This window comes from Oryx dammah, unplaced genomic scaffold (genome assembly GCF_014754425.2).
Source record: "Oryx dammah isolate SB20612 unplaced genomic scaffold, SCBI_Odam_1.1 HiC_scaffold_26, whole genome shotgun sequence".
NCBI lineage: Eukaryota > Metazoa > Chordata > Mammalia > Artiodactyla > Bovidae > Oryx > Oryx dammah.
In genome coordinates, this window is record NW_024070210.1 from 31,969,360 (window position 1) to 31,989,362 (window position 20,003).

The window sequence follows — 20,003 nt, forward strand, 5'->3', positions numbered from 1 at the left end:
ATAGTAACAGACTTTATTTTCTTGGGCTCCAAAATCACTGAGGAAGGTGACTGCAGCCATGAAATTAAAAGATGCTTGCTCCTTGGAAGAAAAGCTATGACAAACCTGGACAGCGTATTAAAAAGCAGAGATATCACTTTGCCAACAAAGGTCTGTATGGTCAAAGCTATGGTTCTTCTAATAGTCACATCCATAGTCAGGTATGGATGTGAGGGGTGGACCATAAAGAAGGCTGAATGACAAAGAATTGATGTTTTCAAACTGTGGTGCTGGAGAAGACTCTTGAGAGTCCTTTGGATAGCAAGGAGATCAAACTAGTCAATTCTAAAGGAAATCAACCCTGAATATTCATTGGAAGGACTGATGCTGAAGCTGAAGCTCCAGTACTTTGGCCACCTGATGCGAAGAGCCAACTCATTGGAAAAGATCTTGATGGTGGGAAAGACTGAGGACAAGAGAAGGGGGTGACAGAGGGTGAGATGGTTGGATGGCATCATTGACTCAATGGACATGAATCTGAGCGAACTCCGGGAGACAGTGAAGGTCGGGGAAGCCTGGCGTGCTGCAGTCCAAGGACTGCGAAGAGTCGGACACTGAACAACAACAACACATGAGGAAACTAAAAAGGCAGTAGGTCTGCAAGTGTACAGCACTTGGGTAACACTTTTATTACTAAATATTAGAAATTTTCTAAGTAGGGCAAATAAGTAGCCCCATAAAATCTGGTGTCTTTTTCTTCAGTGAGGTTCAGTTGGAACCCCATTATAAGCAGAGAATTATATTCACGAAATGAAAGAAGTAACAGAATGATAAATATAGACTGGGACTTGGTTTTGAAGAAAAAAGATAGTGATAATATATTTGTTTGTACACATAATACAATATGGAAATATACACACCAACATTATTAAAGGGTAGGATTTGAGGAAGATTAAGAGTGCAAACATCTGTATATAAACTGACAGTTTTTCTTTCTGACAATGAGAATTTGTAATTTATTTAAATAAAGAAAAAATATTTTAAAGAGTTATTTTGTTTGAAATAACAAAAGCAGGTATATTTGTCATTGAAAATAATGGACAAAATCCAATTTTCTAAAATCCAATTTTCCAGTTTTCTAGTAGTATAACTGTTAGCTACAGCTAAGTCAAGCAACAGACAGAGGCAGACAAACCCAAGGTTCTTTGAAAATCCTGTTTTTCTCACTTCTCTTTCTTTGGTCTTCTGTCACCTAAAATGTAATTATTCAGAAGGTCTTTAGAAAGAGTTCCCCTTCTGTGGTTATTGAGAACAACCTGTACATGATTCAAGAACTGACTGCAGGTCACAGTTGCCTTACACAATAAACTTTGTAACTTGCTCCCAAAGAGATTGGAGATTGGATCACACACAGCATTAGAAAAGATGGTCAGATCATCTGCTTGTTTGTCCTTGGCTTAGATTTAATCAGGCAACCAAAGAAATTCTAGTCAAAGAAGAATGACTACATGTAAAAACATACAAATATGAAAAGACTAGCAACTCTACATTTTCAAAAGGTGTCTGAGGTGTCTTGTTAAGAAAAGAAGTCTTGTTGGGGGGGGAAAAAAAGCCTTATCTTTATAAGCCTCAGAGAAATAATTTGCTATAGTTCCAAAGTTAAAAGCCTTCATAGAGATAAGAGAGAAATACAGAAAAAGAGATCATTTCCAAGACAGAATAAAAAAAATGGATAGTTACCAGATTTTTGTTACATTGAAATTTAGCATCTGAAAAATCATTTTAATAGAGTACAATTTCATAATAAATATATGAATGAGAATGACCTGACTCCACAGTCTCCTTTTAAAGACAATTTATCCTCTCACTGGCCAAATTTGGGACATGTTGAGCATCAAAAAGAACAATATACATAAGTGATTATTAAGTATTAAATGAGTAAAAAATCCAAGAATTCACCATGATCGTTTAAAGAGAGAAAGGGAAAAAATACGGAAAGCTCCTTTTTGTATAATGTCACCCAATAAAAGTAGAAGGAAAGATATTTAGAAAACCACCATGTTGCATCCCCAAGGCAATAACTGATTCAGGCAAGGATCAGCAAAGTAAACTCAAGCCATTAAGTCAAAAGTTATGAAGAATAGGATATCCACACTGTGCCAAAGAATCACTCACAAATACTAACCATCTGCAAAGAGGAAAAACAAAACCTTTACAGTGGAGAAGGCTCTGCTCACTAACTTGACCGAGAGATCACTCTTAAATTCAGTAATAGTAGGTAACCTGATATTCTGTTTCTTGATGTGAAGCAATAAAAGTATGCAAGGTCACTAGTGAAATTTTCTTTCCAAGAATGTTTAACCTGAATCCAATCAAGCCCTCACAGTTTACAGGAAATAGAGGGACTAGAAGATGTCTTTAAAAAAAAAAAAACCAACATAAAGAAACAACCAAATCCAGAATGCAGCTCTTCTACAAGACAACTGTGCTGACTTTAACAACCAAATGTCATTGTAAAAACATGGAGAGGCTATTCTAAGATTAAGACCCTGACGCTGGGAAAGACTGAAGGCAGGAGGAGAAGGGACAACACAGGACGAGATGGTTGGATGGCATCACCGATTCAATCGACATGAGTTTGAGGAAACTCCAGGAGATGGTGAAGGACCGGGAAGCCTGGTGTTCTGCAGTCCATGGAGTTGCAAAGAGTCGGACATGACTGAGCAACTGAACAACAACAAATTCTAAGACTAGGGATCTATAACCAAATGCAGAGTATAACTGACTGAATCCTGGTTGCAGGGAGCAGTGAAGCTGCTATTTAAAAATCCTGAAACAAATTGGAAAGTTATTGAATAGAGATTAAACATTTGATATTAAGAATTATTGTCAGTTTTCATTAGGTGTGATCATGGTGTTGTGGTTATATAGGAGAATCACCTTGTTCTTAGGAAATACCTGGTTTTTGTAAATGAAACATCATGATGCCTGAAATTTACTCTAAAATAATGTAGTAGTGTAGTAGGGAGAGGGAAGATTACCAAAATCTGTCTTCAACCCACAAAACCAGCAATATGGTTTAATCTATTTATACAGAGTGTTAAAGCATGCATGGCAAAATGTTAACAATTGTTGAATCTAGGTGGTGGCTACACAGGTGTTTATTGTACTATCCTTTCAACTTTTCCATGTTGAAAATTTTTCATACTTAGAAGTTGGGGGCAAGAGGAGGTTTTCACAGAAATATTTTCCTTAGAAGAACTCTATTAAACATACCTTCAATTTTAAAGCACCTTAGCCATTCTCAACAAGTGAATTGCTTGTCCTCATTTGTTTATGTACTATCCGTTCAAATACTCTTAAAATCTGCCTTAATTATTGTAAATAATATTTCAAATGCTAGAATAGGCCTAATATAAATCCCACAATAATCAGCACAAGATTTATAGGTGTAAACATCTGGTTTTATACCCAAATAACAAACTTAACAGCAGGAAAACAAATCGTTTATTACAGTATATAATGTGTTATATTAAATTTACACAAAGATATATAAAAACACATACTGTTTATATCATACAGTCATTTAACATCAACAAGAATATCAAAACAAATACTACTCATGCACAAAACATGCATATATTGGTATAAAAAAGCAATTTTACACAATACTGTTTACCAAAAAATTTTTTTTTAAAAAAAGCCCTTCCGAGACAGGGTCAGTGGTCCAATCTGGACTGGATTGCACTAATATGTTGGGCTAATGTTTAGATGGCACAGTGCTCTGTGAGCAGTTCTGAGCTTGGAGTTGCACCCAAGAGTTATTTCATTAGGAGTGAATTTCTCTGCACCCAATGAAGAAAAGTTATACCAAAGGCAAGTCTCCAAGGGAGGAATGGTTGGATCTGCTGTAAATTAGAGAGGAGGGAAAAAGGCATCAATGTTGGGTAAATGGCCCTAGAAGGGGTTACTATAACCAGGGCCTAGGCACCAAGGGTGGCAAAGGTTTTAGCGAATCCTTTTAAGGTATTACCAGCCTCCCTACCCAGATCACTTTTCTGGATGTAGGGTGTGGTCTTCAAGTTCTGAGTCCAGTAAACCAAACAGTTCTGAGAAGAAAACAGAATGGGGCTACATCTGAGAAAAGCAGAATATATAAAAAATGACAGAAAACCACGACTGCCCCTTGTATCTGCTTCACACAACTGTATGTGATATCCCCAACAGGAAAACCCTCATGGCGACGCTGCCCTGAAGAACCAAGGAAGCAAATGCATGTCCTCAAATGCCATCCACCTGACCTCCAGATCAAAAGGTCTCATCCACTTAACACCTGAACATCAAAACCTGTGCCTTCACAGATGCTCAGACCATTTCAAAGAAAAATCATCTGATACCACAAAATTCACTCACTGTCACCACCATTAGAAACTCAATATTCACTTTTAACCAGCAAAAAAAAAAAAAACATTCTTTACCTTCCATTAAAGGCACTAGTGTCCATACATGACGAAGATGAGACAAAAATTCACCTCGGTTTTCTCTTAACCAAAGGAAAGCACTCCGGGACATTATTACCCACGAAAACGGAAGACACCACCGACTGGTCGGGAGCAAGAAAGCCCCACTCTCTACACGGAGGATGTGCCTCAGACGGTCGTCATCAGTTTCAAAGAGCCCGACCGAAAGCGGAGGATCTTCTTTTTGAGGTTGTGTGAGGCCTTAATCTTGACGAAGGTTTTGGTGGGGTTGTGGCGAAGGTCGGGGGCCGGGACCGGCTGCAGGGGGAGCGTCTGCACGAACTGGGACCAAATCAGGCCCCCGCTCTCCTCCGAGTCGCTGGTGCTCGTGCTGTCGCCCACGAAGTCGCCCTCGCTCACGCTGGACTCGCTGTCGCCGAAGCAGTTGGTGGTGTAGTTGCTGCGCTCGTCCTCGCTGGTGTCCAGCACGGTGGAGTGGAACAGGGACTCGCACTCGGCCGAGTACTCGGAGTCGCTGGCCGCGTACGCGTAGGGGCTGGCGTAAGGCCCGGCCGCGAACAGCCCCGCGGGCTCCCGCCGGCCCCGCCGCGCGCGCCGCAGCGCCTCCTCGTACGACACCTCGGCGGCCGACCTCCACCGCCGCGAGTCGGTGCGCTTGTGCTTGGGCTTGGCCACCACCGCCTCCCGGCCGTGGCCGTGGCCGTGCGCCCGGCTCCCTGCGCGGTGGCCCGCCCCCAGCGGCCGGCTGGGGAGCCCCGCGTCCGGCTGGCCGCCCCCGCCCCGCCGCGCCTTGGCCGGGGCTCGCCGCAGTTTCTTAGTTGTATCCGTGTCGTCGGGGAACCGACACTTCTTGCTGGCCGCCCGGGCCTTCTCCCTCACGGCGGGCAGAGCACTTTCCGGCCCGTGGACAGCCGGCGCCCGGTGCTTCCCGGCGGAGCCCCTCGGGGCGGCTGCGGGGCGCGCACCCCGGGGCGGCCTGACCCCCGGAGGCGGCGCCAGGACGGCCGGCGCCTTCCCCAGGGGCCCTTCCTCCAGGCTCTGAGAAGAGGAGCCCTCGCTTCTGAAATCCAGGGCCGGCCGCTCTTCCGCCGGGAAAGTGGGGGGCAGCAGGGCTGAGGCGGCGGGAGGGGGCGCCAGAGTGCCTGCCTGCGGGCTGTTTTTCTGTGGCACCTTTTTCAGTGGCTGGACCACTTTGTTCTCTTGCAGCGGTGCGAGGACCCTCCCAGGGCTCTCTTTCGGAGAGGCAGCTGGGATCTGCCCGCTTTCCTTAGAGGACTCCCCGGTCCCAGCGGGGGGACACCGCGCATGTTCCTGGGAGACAGGCTTGGCGGTTTTGGGCAGATGCTTACCTTGAAGTTCGGCAGCAGTGCCTGGAGAACAGCCTTCAGGCGCGGGCAACCTCTTGCTTTCCAGAGGTTCTGGCTTTGATTCTTTTGACCACTGTTTTGGTGGGGAGAAGGCCCCATTGTCCAAAGAAGGGATGCCTCCAGAGGGCAAAGGCACCTGTTTCGAATTCTTAAGGTTCCCATTGTTGCCCTGTGAGACACCCCCAGTCACTCTGACACAAACGCTCCCATTCCTCAGAAGCCCCTTCGTGGGGTCAGCGTTCACACTGGTCCTCGGTTTGTTGGTCCTTACTGGGTGGGTTTTTTTCTGGACTAGGCTCAGAATGTAACCATCCATCTTCTTGCTGGATGAAGGATGGGGAGCAGACCACAAACTGCTTGGAGATGGTAAGTTAGTGTCTGTCTTGACGGTGTCCAGCTCAGATGCCGCACAAACGTCGTTGGCATGGTTACCAAGCCGCTCCTCTTCCCTCAGGGGGTTGCCAGTCAGGCAAAGGAGGAACATTGGGCTCTGCACAGCCACTGCATGAAGTGGACTCGGGTAGCGATACACATCATTCCCATTTTTAGACACCAGATCACACTGGTACTTGGGATTCACATCTGCAATGACAGCAAGGAAATTAGATTGTGGTGTGGAGGGGCAACAGTCGACTACCCTTGAGGCCTGGTCTTCACAATGGCCTTCTTTATATTCCAGCCATCCTATGAGATCTGAAAAACATTTAAAGGTACACTCTGAAGAAATGAACTGGTCAGCACCAGCTTGATCAGGCCAGTTTCTATGAAGACAAATTCAGGTGTAGTGAGAGAATAACAAAGAATCAACAAATACAAGACAAGCTACTCTACTATTTCACATACAGTTCATACTACTAGATGAGGGAAAAAAAATCAACAAAGGAATTTTCAACAAGATATAACTCTTATTCAGGCATTAAAAATGCTTTCAAACTATTGAATAATATATGGGAAACACTTTAAAGTGGAGTGAAAATCATAATTTTATAATTTTACTAAGACTGGATATAGTCAAAGAAAAAAGTCTGAAATGAAGCATGCGAAGATGCTAACAGTAGCATCTCAAAGTGGTGGGAAAAGTAATGGTACTTTCTTCTTTTTCTATTTTCTAACTTTTCAATAAAAGTATGCTGGAGAAGGAAATGGCAACCCACTCCAGTACTCTTGCCTGGAAAATTCCATGGTCTGAGGAGCCTGGCAGGCTACAGTCCATGGGGTCACAAGGAGTCAGACACGACTGAGCAACTTCACTTTCACATATGTACTGCCTTTATAACTGGAAAAATAAACATTTTTTGAGCCATTCTTTCTCCGGGCCACTTTCCCTTCTGTGTTCTATTCCTGGTTTCCCTTTAAGTACTTGAGATAAACCATACTTTCATGGGCTTTCTCCTCATTTTGAATTTTTTTTTAGACCTAATTCTTAATGACATGTGTTTGAATATAACTGTCAATTAAAAGGTCAGGGAAACTAATCTAATTTCAATCAAGACTAAATTTAAATAATAATCACCTTATGTTTTTAATAGTGATACTAAAAAATATAGCACAATATTTTATGAAGGAATTTTTGATGAGGCTTTAAAAGATTGAGGAGTAGTAATGAATAAAATTTCCACATCTCAAAAACATAGATGCCAAAATACAATGAAATCAAGCTTCCTTGCTTAATTAGATTATTCTGATCTCTTTTCCTGGTATATATTATAAATATCAAATCCTCTGAGTGACTTTTAGTTAGAGAAGATCAAAGTTTTTGTCCCTATTTAATTTGCTTTCCATTATAATTATATTTATTCACTCATATATTGAAAACCTACTATGTGCTAAATTCTATGTTAATTGTTTAAAGGAAAGCGCTGTGAATTTCAATGATTATTAGCAGTCTCGGTGGCAGGGTCAGTCTAGACCCAGAAATGATACTCATTCGTAAACAAAAGTTTATTATAAAATAAATGTGTCATGTCCCCAATTCCATTTCCACTCCCAATAAACAGTTTGTTGTAAGAAGGGGAAATCTCTCTAGCTAATATCTGTGCTCATTCTTCCTCACTACCCCAAGGCCTATCCTTATCTTACTGAAAGCCACATTTACCTACATGACACCTCTCATCCCTATTCCCTCTTTTCTAGAGTTAAGGAACAAGACAGACATCCCAGCCCCCAAAGGCCAACCCAACTGTCTCAATTATGAGAAGATGTGACATTTGGGATAGAGGAGTCTGTCCTTAAGGAAAACCTATACCAAAGGACCTTTAATGGGTTTATAAAATTTCCCTCTGAAACCAAATCTGCAGAATGAAAGGCAGCAATTACCAATGAACTTGAGACCCAGACACTCTAGATAACACAGATCTGTGCTTCCCCAAATGATTGCTGCTAACAACGTACACTACAGAGACACCAGCTGATTAGCAGCCTCAGTTGTTTGGTGTTATGTTTGCCCTACCTAGACCTCAGAAATTCAGCCTATACCTAAGTGGACAATACATAAAACCAAGGGTATAGTGACTTGTGCCAGAACCTATTGCCTCCTCTAATCTCTGTATTTTCTCTGCTCTTCTGAAGAATCACACTAAATCAGAACTAAGGAAGATGTCCCAAATTTCAGCAACAACTCTGCCATTCAGCAAACCAGGAGCCTCTGACAAAAGGCATGTAAAACCAAATTCCTCCTGTTTGATGAGAAGGGTGAACACAACACTTTCTGAATTCCCTTAGTGTGGTGGAAAAACAAGCATCTGGCAGTTAGTCCTAAGCTTGAACCCTGCCTCTGCCACTTACTCACTATATATAGTCTTAAGCAACTTACCAAACTTAACCTCACCAGGCCTCCATTTTCTGATACATAAGTTTCTGACAACACTTGCACCTTGCAGAACTGTGTGCAGGATTCAAAGCAGAGAAATGTATGCAGAGCATACAGCAGTGTGTGAGACACATAGTGGAAATGGAGAAACTCTTCCAGAACCAACAATGGCATGATTCTCTCTAGACATCACTGCAATAATAGCCCCGAATGGGGGAAATGGTCGAGGGGATCTAACCCAGTCCACCTGCTAAAAGAAGAGAGAGCTGCCATCATGCAAGGCATTCTGGAGAACACGGAGGGGCCACTGCCACCAGAAGAGCCAAGCAGCACTTAAGCAGGCTGACAGATATATTTAACTTGATGTAAGCTTTGGTGGTGGTGGTTTAGTCACTAACCACTAGTCATGTCCGACTCCTCTGACCCCGTGGACTGTAGCCTGCCAGGCTTCTCTGTCCATGGGATCTCCCAGGCAAGAATACTGGAGTGGGTTGCCATATCCTTCTCCAGGGGATCTTCCTGACCCAGGAATCAAACCTGGGTCTCCTGCATTGCAGGCGGTCTCCTGCATTGCAGGAGGATTCTTCACCGACTGAGTTACCAGGGAAGCCTTAACTTTAAATGATGAAAGGAAGAAGAAAGCAGATCTAAAGTAATCTTGAAAATGCAAACAAGCTAACAGCAACGATTTAGAAACAGAGCTCAAGATCTATAATATTGGGACAGGATTTCTAAAGATAAACTATGTTGCTACCATCAGGATATAAAGCCAGGTAACACCCAAAAAGGACTGGGAATAGTGGTGATCTTGATCTAGACACAGCTATGTCACTGAAGGCAAAAAGCAGATGAAGTTCTCTGCCTTTGTTTTTTATCAGTAGAAGGGGCTGAAGCCAGACAACTTTTAAGGACCTTTGACCCCTTCCAATTAAAAATGTCTATCAATTCTGTAGATGAAGAAGTTGTGGTACATATACACAATGGAAAATTACTCGGCCATAAAAAGGAACTCATTTGAGTCTGTTCTAGGAAGGTAGATGAACCTGCTGCTGCTAAGTCACTTCAGTCATGTCCAACTCTGTGGGACCCCATAGCCCACCAGACTCCCCCGTCCCTGGGATTCTCCAGGCAAGAACACTGGAGTGGGTTGCCATTTCCTTCTCCAATGCATGAAAGTGAAAAGTGAAAGTGAAGTCGCTCAGTCGTGTCCGACTCTTAGTGACCCCATGGACTGCAGCCCACCAGGCTCCTCCATCCATGGGATTTTCCAGGCAAGAGTACTGGAGTGGGGTGCCATTGCCTTCTCCAAGATGAACCTAGAGCCTGTTATATAGTAAAGTAAGTCAGAAAGAGAAAAACAAATATCATATACTAATGCATATATATGGAATCTAGAAAAATGGTACCAATGAACCTACTTGCAGGACAGGAATAGAGAAGCAGATATAGAGAACAGACTTTGGATATAGCGGGAAGGAAAGGGTGAAACCAATTGAGAGAGTAGCATTGAAACATATATATTACCATATGTAAAACAGATAGCTAACGGGAAATTTCTATATAACACAGGGAGCTCAATGCAGTGCTCTGTGGCAACTTAGGGTGGGATGGTGTGCAGTGGGAGTAGGTTCAAGAGAGAGGGGACATATGTATGTTTATGCAGGATTGAAATTGTTGTATGACAGAGGCCAAGACAATGCTGTAAAGCAATTATCTTCCAATTGAAAATCAATTTTTTAAATGTCAGTTCTAAAAAGTCTTACCTGCAGATTTGGGGCAACCATCTGAGATAGTCAAGGTTGCCTCCAAGGGGCTGCAGAAGCAGGTGCTGGAATGACAACTGGATAAACACTCACTGAAGACCGAGTTCGAGGAATTAGACAGGGATCCCGAAGCCCCATCACTCAGTTCATAAAACCCTACAAATCAAAACATCATTTAAGATTAAGATCATGTCAAGCAAAAACACATATTTGTGCTTAAAAGGAAAAGGAGTAATCATGTACAAAAGAGAGAAAAGAGAGAATATGGAGGGAGGGATGGCAATTTTGGTTCATGAGATAGTGTCTTGACTTTAGGGTTTCATTTCCAGCAATCCTCAGAAAAAGGCAAAGAGCCCATAACTACAAGTACGTTTCAAAGTTGAGAGTACTCTCACTCTCAAACTGACCTTCCTCCTTGACCCCACCTTTAAAGATGGGCAAGGAAAGAGACTTCAGATCTGTCAGAGTGTCAACTTTTTCACAAACATTTCAGAAAAAATAACCTGAAGAGAAAAACAAATCTATGTAAGGAGCCAAATGGTTTAAAAGGAAAAAAGAAAACTTTTGAAGTGGTCTCAGGAAGTTGAAGTGTGACTAATTTTCTAGCCCTGTTCTGACTTTCTCAAGTTTCAAAGGAGGATCATGCTTCCAGAAATTTGCATAAAAGCTTTTATTTTTAAACTCAGGGGACTTCAGTCAGATGAGTCTCATTATTAAAAATTTTGTTGTCTGATGAACTCATCTAGGAAACAGAAATAGACTCACAGACATAAAAGAACAGACTTGTGGTTGCTGGGAAATGGTGGGCAGGGATAGATTGGGAGTCTGGCATTGACCGATACAAATCATTACACAGGAAATGGATGGCAATTTTCCCCCAATTAAAAATCAATTAAAAAAAAAAGAAAATGGATAAACAACAAGATCCTACTGTACAGTACAGGAAACTATATCCTGTGATAAACCATAACAGGTAAGAATATATATACAAATAACTGAATCACTTGTTATACAGCAGAAATTAACACAATGCTGTAAATCAACTCTATTTCAATAAATTTATTGCCTGATTTTGTTTCCCTGTCATACAACTGAATAACAGACTTTTCTGGTTTTGGTTAGCTGTAGACTCTCTGAACCAGAAACAAACTCCATTGTCCTTTGCAGGTCTGAGAATGCAAAGCACAGGGGGCTGAGATAGAACTCATGACAGCAGAATTTCTCCTCGTGCCCCCACCCTCACCTGAGCTGGGGCGGCTGTCTGTCTCCAGGCGCTCTTCAGATGTCTTTTCCACATCCAGTCTCAAGTCACTTATCTGCTTGTCGAGTTCCTGTAACTGGTTCAACAAACCAGCGTCTCTTCTCCTCAAACAATTCTGATGAGGAAGAAACAGAGAAAGGGGGGAAAAAAAAAAACCAAAGTTGGCTCTAACTATTCAAATTACCATCTAAAGAGTTCCCTAAATTTTCCAAAACCAAAACTTTACTGGATGACCTGAAGTAAAGAAAAACATCAAGAATATGTCCTGTTTAATTCCACGTTCTCACATTTTGCAGTGATATAAAGTTTCTTCATACAAACAAGACTTGCTTTTTGTTTCAGCTAATATATATACAAACTTACTTTTTATAGGTAGGGATATGAAAAACCCACTGAGATTAAAAAAAAAAAAAACACCTCTGTGTACAGCCAATTTATTACAAAACAGTACTTCACAGTAGACTCTTTAATTTGAAGTCAGAGTGTAACAGAGTTCCTACAATACACTATAATCTTTCTTAGGTGAGATTTTCTGGCCAAATGTCCTGCAGAGTTTTGATTTCTATTAGTCACTTTGTGGGGTTTAATCAGTCTTAGGGCCTTTGAAAGTGAGAAACTAATGCTAATAGCCAGTGCCAAGTATAATGTGAGCTGGCAGAATCCAAAACCCTCAAGGGAAGGTCCATCAAGATTTGAACTCAACTCGGGTTTCCAAAGGTGACAGACTGTAGTGCTAAGTCACACCGCCACCTAGTGCTTCCTATTGCTGGGAAGGAAAAAAAAAAAAAGAAGAAAACTCAAAGGCATCTGGTTCAAATCACAAATGCCAAGTCTACAAATGAAAATAGTACCACAAACACTGACTGGACGGGAATTCTCCTGACATGCTGTCTTGCTCCTCTCCAGGGAACAACAGGAATGTGCCACTCACAATTGTGAGATTCCTGAAGACAATAAGGTGCTATTGTATAAGACAATGCACAGAATGTCAGTGACCAGGCACAACCAGCAACAATTGACTCAAATCAGTCTGCTACCAAAAACCACAGCAAAATGCCAAACCTGAGGTATTGCACAAACCACTACTTCCACACAGCCTTACAGAACAGATGCATATGAGTATCTGTTCCTCCTGTCTGTCCTTGAACTTAAAAAGCTTGCACACGTAACATGCTTGTTGTTAGAACGAGTTTCTTCAGGAAAAAATGAACCAAACAAGTAAAATCACTTTGATGCTCAAAAAGAGAGACAAATTATCTGAAAAAAAGATAATACAAGAAAACACTTGACAACCACAAGGCATCACTCTGTTAGCAGGAGAGACATTATCTAGTATGTTTCTAGTTTCAGATAGTATCACATGGTCAGATAAGGATTTTTTTTTTTTTTTCTGTTTTCAAAACTAAATTTTTGAGGTCATGGAAACAAAGCTGCCGCCATTTCTCTGAGGGTGGGTCAAAGCGTTTCATCAATACATTAAGCGTCAAAGTTCTTTTTCTTCCCCGTTAATGAAGACGGTAGAGAATGTCTGAGATGCTGACACAAATCCAATAAGATAAATGCTCCCTGAGAGGAGGTTTTCCCTTCCGCCCACCTCCACCTCAAGTCACAACGAGCAGTACGTATGAGAGGAGGGGACACTTTCTCCAGCCAAATTTCCATCATGTGCATCTGTTTTAGCCGCCTTATACAAAGGGCTTCTATCTGAAATTAAGCAGCAGAGTAGGCAAAACCTGGCAGGCTGGAGGCGGGGAGCCCAGGGAGGGGCAGGCAGGGCTCCCCGCGGCCGCTTCCGTGTAATAGTAAAATTCGGCACTGGACAGTCAATCGCGCCCCAAAAGTCCCCTCCTCGGCTTTTGTCCCCTCTCGGCGGGAGGACCTGAAGCCAAGAAGCCCTCCAAAGAAATGCTATTTTAAAGGAGGGTTTGCAAACCTTCGGGGAGAGGGCAGGCATTCGTCTAACTAGAGGGATTGGAGGTTCCGACCAGAAGACTCCAAGAATCCCGAAGGCAGGGCTGGAGGAGAGAGCGCCACCCTCGCCCGGGCAGTCTGCGCGGGGTCTCCGGCCTCTCACCTGACACAAAGCGGGCACACGCCGGGATCGCGTGGGCGTCGGCAACCCACGCGCCCCCGGGGACCCGCAGGAACCCAGATCAGGGAAGGGCCGGGCGGGGGTCCCGGGAAGCCAGAGGGTTGCTCCTAGCTAGAGGCACCCACCACGGACCACCTGCCCGACCCCCGGCCCGCCTGCAGGGACAACCGTGCCCCACCTCCGGACACGACCTACCAATTGCTTCCGCAGCAGCAAGATGTTCTCCTCCAAGAACTTCTCCTCCAGGCGGTTGCGCTGCGCCGCCTCCCCCGGCAGCTCCCCGGCGCGGGCTGCAGCGGCCCCCGCGCCCCCCGTGCCGCGCAGGGCGCCCCGGACCAGCAGCTCCTGGCGCTGGCGCAGGTACTCCAGCTCCGCCAGCCCGGCCAGCGTGGCCTCCTGCCGCTCGCGGGTGCGCTGCCGCTCCGTGTCCGCCTCGCCCTTCTCCCGCCAGCGCCCCTCAGGCTCCGCCGTGCGCTGCTCTCCCCGGGCCGGCGCCGGCGGCTCCTGCTCCTTAGCCGTCCCGCTCGGACTCGGCTTCATGGCCCCCAACCCGGCCGTTCGCACCCGTCCCCGCAGCCGGGCCGCCCGGGCGGAGGAGCGGGCGCTAGGGCTGCGGCCTCGGGCTCATGCCTCCCGGCGGCAGGGCGCGGCGGCGGGGGCGGGGACCCGGAGCGCTCAGGACCCGCGCGCGGCCCCGGGCTGCAGCCGTCCGGGTCCCGGGCGGCGCCGTCCGCTGTCGCCGCGCGTCCCTCGCCGCGGCCCCGCAGCTGATAACGCCCTGCCCGGCGCTACGTCACGCGCGGCGGCCAGGCGAACCCCCTCCCCGCGCCGGCCCCTCGGCTGCGAGGCCCGCTCCCCCTCGGCTTCCCCCTCTAGTGTCAGGGGCGCCGCTCGCGCTCGGCGCCGGCCTCCTGCTCGCCTGGCCCTCCCCGCTCCTCCCTCTCTCCTCCCCCGCTCTTCCCCGCGGGCCTCCTCGCCCCCTTTTCGGGTTTACGGCACCCAGTTTTTGCCTCGCTTCTTATTGGTTCTTTACAATCGCACAAAGCCAGGGGCGAGCACCCCGAGCCCCAGCATCCTGTTACAGCCGGCTTCGCTGGCAGGGTCCGCCAAGGGACGCAGCAGTTGGGCTCCCCAGAGAACTTTCCGAAACTCGACCGAGTTGCAGCCCACCATGTTAACCCTTTCCCCACAAGTCCACTGTTCGCATCCACTCAGGCTGGTTTAGGTTTCTTCCACCTTACCAAGTAAGGTACTGCGAGTGTATTCAAAGACTTTTTCTTGGAGTTGGCTTTTGTGACTCCAAGTTGTAAAGGCAAGCTCTACAAGGCACAGTGCAGCGTTGTCCGAAAACTGTTGAACTCTTGGTTTTGTTGCTGTTTGTTTTAATCTTTTCATGGAAGGCATTTAAAATTAGGCAGGAGGATGTCGCTGTACAGCCAGCGGTTGCATCAATTCTACAAGCTCCGGGCTTAGGCGGTGCGCGTGCGCTTGCGCGCTTTGGATTTTTTTGTTAAGAGTTTTTTATTGTTATTTAGTCTGCAAGCACAGGAGCTCTGAAACCGGATTGCCTGAATTTGAATCCCCTTTCCTGCCAAGACTAGCTGCGCAGGCAAAGTAACTTCACCTCTCTGTGCCTCCGTAAATGGAACTACTAACAAGGTGCCTGTTGTAAGAATTATAATAATATACAGTATATAACATATATATATGGTCTGTTTACAATGGCGCAGGCACAGAGAGACTAAAGGTTATGTGAGTTAAGTTGTATCTTTCTTTTCTTCCTCCAGAAGGACTTAACAAACTTTTCCCCTGCGGTTGCATTTGTAATATTGTCATCTATGCTTGGGACACTGGTCTCAGGGCATTTCAGTGAGATGGGGTCTGGAAATGCCTCTCGCCAGCTTGTCCATGGAAAAGTACCATATCTGTTTTAAAAGCAGTACATCCAGGAGCTCAGAAATTGAATTCAGCCAGTTGCAGTTTGCTGAAGTTCAGGCACAATGTTGTATGCATTCTCTATCATTATTTAAGACTTAGACCTTTCTTAAGCTTCTTACTCCTGTTAAGAATTCTTCCTTTCTCCCCTCTGTGTAGGCCAACCTTCTTCCCTCCAAGATCAATTCACTTCTCTCCTCTGAATTCCAGTCAACTGCATGAATTTGATTCTTACCAAATGCTCTTTGCATGGTTATTTATCTGGGTATGCACACACATAACTATGTACATAGGTGTTTATGTGTATCTATTAATGGCACCCCACTCCAGTACTCTTGCCTGGAAAATCCCATGGATGGAGGAGCCTGGTAGGCTGCAGTCCATGGGGTCAGTGGGAGTCGGACACAACTGAGCGACTTCACTTTCACTTTTCACTTTCATGCATTGGAGAATGAAATGGCAACCCACTCCAGTGTTCTTGCCTGGAGAATCCCAGGGACAGGGGAGCCTGGTGGGCTGCTGTCCACGGGGTCGCACAGAATCAGACACGACTAAAGCGACTTAGCAGCAGCAGCAGCAGCAGCAGCATTCTCTCCAATTACATTATTAGGATTCCTTGAAGGCAGTGATTATTTTTCTCTTAGTGTTACTACTGGAAAAGACTCATTAGAAGAGACCCTGATGCTGGGAAAGACAGAAGGAAGAGGAGAAGGGGATGACAGAGGAGCGATGGTTGGATGGCATCACCGACTCAATGGACATAAGTTTGAGCAAACTCTGGGAGATGGTGAAGGGCAGGGAAGCCTGGCCTGCTGCAGCCCATGGGGTCGCAAAGAGTCAGACACGACTGAGTGACCTAACAATAAGTATTACTATACTCAGGACAATGCTTTTGCAACCATTCAAGAAACTGCAGGTTGGTTGTAAATTGTTTTTTCATTAACACAGTTTCTAACTAACTTAATCTCTGCAAAAAATAGTCAGTTTCACATTTACCAAAAAGCAAAATCAAGAGTTCTCTAGCCACTCTTCATTGACCTCCCCAGTGCTGCCCTCACAGACATAAATGGAACTATAACTGCAACCATGATTCATAACTAACCAGATTGTATCTTAAATCTAAAAATGTGAAAATGGAATTATGCTTGGGTGCTCCTCAGCATAAAAAATTAATTCTCTTCAGCTCATCTAAGCTTTGTGCCCACTGTGTGCCAAACACAGTACTTGATAATAAAGGAACTAAATTTTCCTTCCTAATTTTAGTAAAGCGCTAAAGAATAATAACTGGTCCTCTTTGCCAAATGCCACGCCCCTTTGTTCTCTGTCATCGTCTCGTGCTATTCATTTGTAGGCAAGTTTCTTGCTTTCTAGTTCTGAATTAGATTCCTTCTGGCTGGGTGGAGTCTATTATGGGGGCCTGTGTTATATCACACATTGACAACTATATTTATATAGTTGAGAGGGGGGAAAAAAGCTGAAACATGTTTTTACACACTACTAATAAATCTTGTTAAAGTAGACAGACAAGTCACTGTGTCTCCAAACCTCTATACCTCCCCAGCCCCCTCCTCACCAAATGCAACTTCGAGCTGGCTCATTAGCCCAAAGCAAACCATTTGCCATAACAGCTTGTACATCTCCATGAAAAAGTGTTCCCAGCAAGTTTAAATATTAAAACTAATGTATTCAAATGGCTCCACCAATAAAATGGTCACAAATAGGAAAAGAGGTTATGCTTTCCAAAGTATCCATTACACATTAATAAATAATGCTGTTCATTCATGCGCCAATTAAAACAAACTCAGGCTGTCAAGTGAAGTTAGAAGCAAGGAGCTCAACGCTGTAATTGTTTTTCCAGGAAAACTAATGTTGTCAGATTAAGTGTGCCTGGTTGGGTTGCCCCTATTCTCTTTTTAACCCAACAGCCTATTTCTCCTCTCCAATTTAGTCTTTCTTTCTTAGGCTTTCTTTCCTCTTTGAGTCTTTGTTTTGGTTGCCGGTATTTGGGAAGCAGTTGAAGGTAATCACCCACTGTTTGCTGCTCCTTCCTGTCAGCAACAGGATCTCACTTCGCCCTACTGTTTTGATTTTTCTTTCCTTTTCTTTTTAAAGCAAGTGCTGGTGCTTCTTCCTCCACCAATGCTACTTTGTTATCTGCTCTCTAGTATTGCTCAGCTCTCTTTAGTTCTTTTGCTTTCCCTGGAGGCCTCTGTCTTCTCAGAAAGGCTGCTAATCGACACTCAGAATGTGTGACATTAAAGACGGGTGGATCTGCCACCCAGAGGATCTAGAGAGTAAGATAAAGTTGCCAGCACGAAAAGGAATCTTGACTGAATATATCACGGTCATGTGGCTTACACTTAAAGACATTTCCTAGGCAGAGCCAGGAAAGGTCCCTCAGATGACACAGTCTGATTCTTTGCCCTTGGGCAGAACAACTCCCAACAGCACCCCCACAAAGTCTGAGCATCATTGTACAAATGCCTTATCCAGAAGTGAACATTTTTTTGCAGCCCAGCAAAGTAAGGAGCATCAATTGCACATTTTGCTATAGAGCAATGCAACAAAATGATGCCTTCCAGCTTTTATGGCCAAACAAACAAATGATGTAATTGGGAAAAGCTGTCTCCGAATAGGAGGGGAAAAAATAAAGGGCAGTCTTTTGAGTTGGGGTGATGACCACCATTCGAGGGACAGGGATCAAAGCTCCAGCCAGACATCAAAGCCCATTTGAGTCTAATGCCAGAAGAGCCACTTCATATATAAACTAATTATAGCTTGACCCCCACAATTAGGCTTCAGTGAGCACATAGACGAAAGAAAGCAGACATTGAAACAACAGATCAAGAGAAAAGAAAGTTGGTAGCAAAACTGGGCAACATCATGGCCCTGACCACTTTACAAATCTTTTGAGGGCAGAGGGGAACCAGGGAATGGCAGCGGAAACAGCAACCTTGGACAATGCAGGTCTTGTCTGAAAGGCTATGAGACAGCTTCTCCTCTCACTGACTTGTGTACAACCAGAGGCATCCTTATTCCTGGAAGAAAAGGTTACCGTTTAGCTCTTTTTCAGCATTGTTAAAGTTCCCCTTCACCAGATTTCTCTTGAAGGAGTGAGCACAAGGTGATGCCATGAAGTTTGGGGGGGAATTCCCAACACATCTGTCTGGCAGTGCCTGGCATTCCCTACAGTCAATCACAGATGTCTACACCAACTTTGAACTTCAGTCCCTTAGCTCTGCCATGTCAGCTGGTCATCTTTATAGATGAAATGTGTAGCACAGCAACTGTGCAAATTCCCTAGAACTACCTGCTCTGGTACTAACACCATGAAATAAGACTACTTCATCCCCAGGCAAAATTTAAACGTGTTTCACTTACAAGTAGCCTCTTTAAACAATTATATTGAGTAAATTTTACCCTTACTCTGATTTGTTGGGACCAGTCACCAATTTTTGAAAGTCTCAATTGTATGAACTGGTAAACCATTGCACACCTGATGTGACAATCCATAGACTATTTTCAGTCATATTTTTTTGTAGATAAACATTAGTGCTTTCTTAAAATCATAAAGTCCAAATTTATTACCCAAGTCTCTTGATTAAGAGAAAAAATTCAAAGCAGGCACTCTTATAAAAACAAATATATACCGTCATTATTAAACTCCAGTACTTTGGCCACCTCAGGCGAAGAGTTGACTCATTGGAAAAGACTCTGATGCTGGAAGGGATTGGGGGCAGGAGGAGAAGGGGATGACAGAGGATGAGATGGCTGGATGGCATCACCGACTCGATGGACGTGAGTTTGAGTGAACTCTGGGAGTTGGTGATGGACAGGGAGGCCTGGCGTGCTGCAATTCATGGGGTCACAAAGAGTTGAACACAACTGAGTGACTGAACTGAACCGTCATTATTACATTACATCTCTTTGAGTGATTACTTATGTATTCAACAGATATTTGAGCAGCTAAGACATGTCTGGCACTGGGCATACAATGGTAAACAAATCAGATATAGTCCCTACCTTCTTGGTACCTTAAGGTCTAGGAGGAAAATTGGCACTAATTAAACAATTGCACATATTTGTGATATATATAGGTATATATATACCACATATATGTATATATATATCTCCAAATTGTTAAAACAACTGCCAATTAGAGGGATGTGTAAATAATTTCATACTTTAAGAACAGAGGGAAAGGCATCAATATAAATTATCCTTGAATGCTAATATTTCTTTTAATACTATCTAATTGTGTCATCTTAATGAGAAAATATAATTATTGATATTCTATTAAAAAATGGCACCCAGAC

The 20,003-nt window shown here is 44.3% G+C and overlaps 1 protein-coding gene across 1 annotated transcript; it reads right to left on the reverse strand.

Moving 5' to 3' along the window:
* Window positions 1-2,406: 2,406 nt before the first annotated feature.
* DACT1 (dishevelled binding antagonist of beta catenin 1) lies at window positions 2,407-14,562 on the reverse strand. Its single transcript, XM_040226342.1, has 4 exons — window positions 13,948-14,562; window positions 11,643-11,775; window positions 10,400-10,555; window positions 2,407-6,409 (listed from the first exon to the last, which is right to left on the reverse strand). Exons 1-4 carry the CDS (start codon window positions 14,290-14,292, stop codon window positions 4,629-4,631), a joined length of 2,415 nt encoding a protein of 804 aa, XP_040082276.1. The 5' UTR covers window positions 14,293-14,562; the 3' UTR covers window positions 2,407-4,628.
* Between the last annotated feature and the right edge of the window lie 5,441 nt (window positions 14,563-20,003).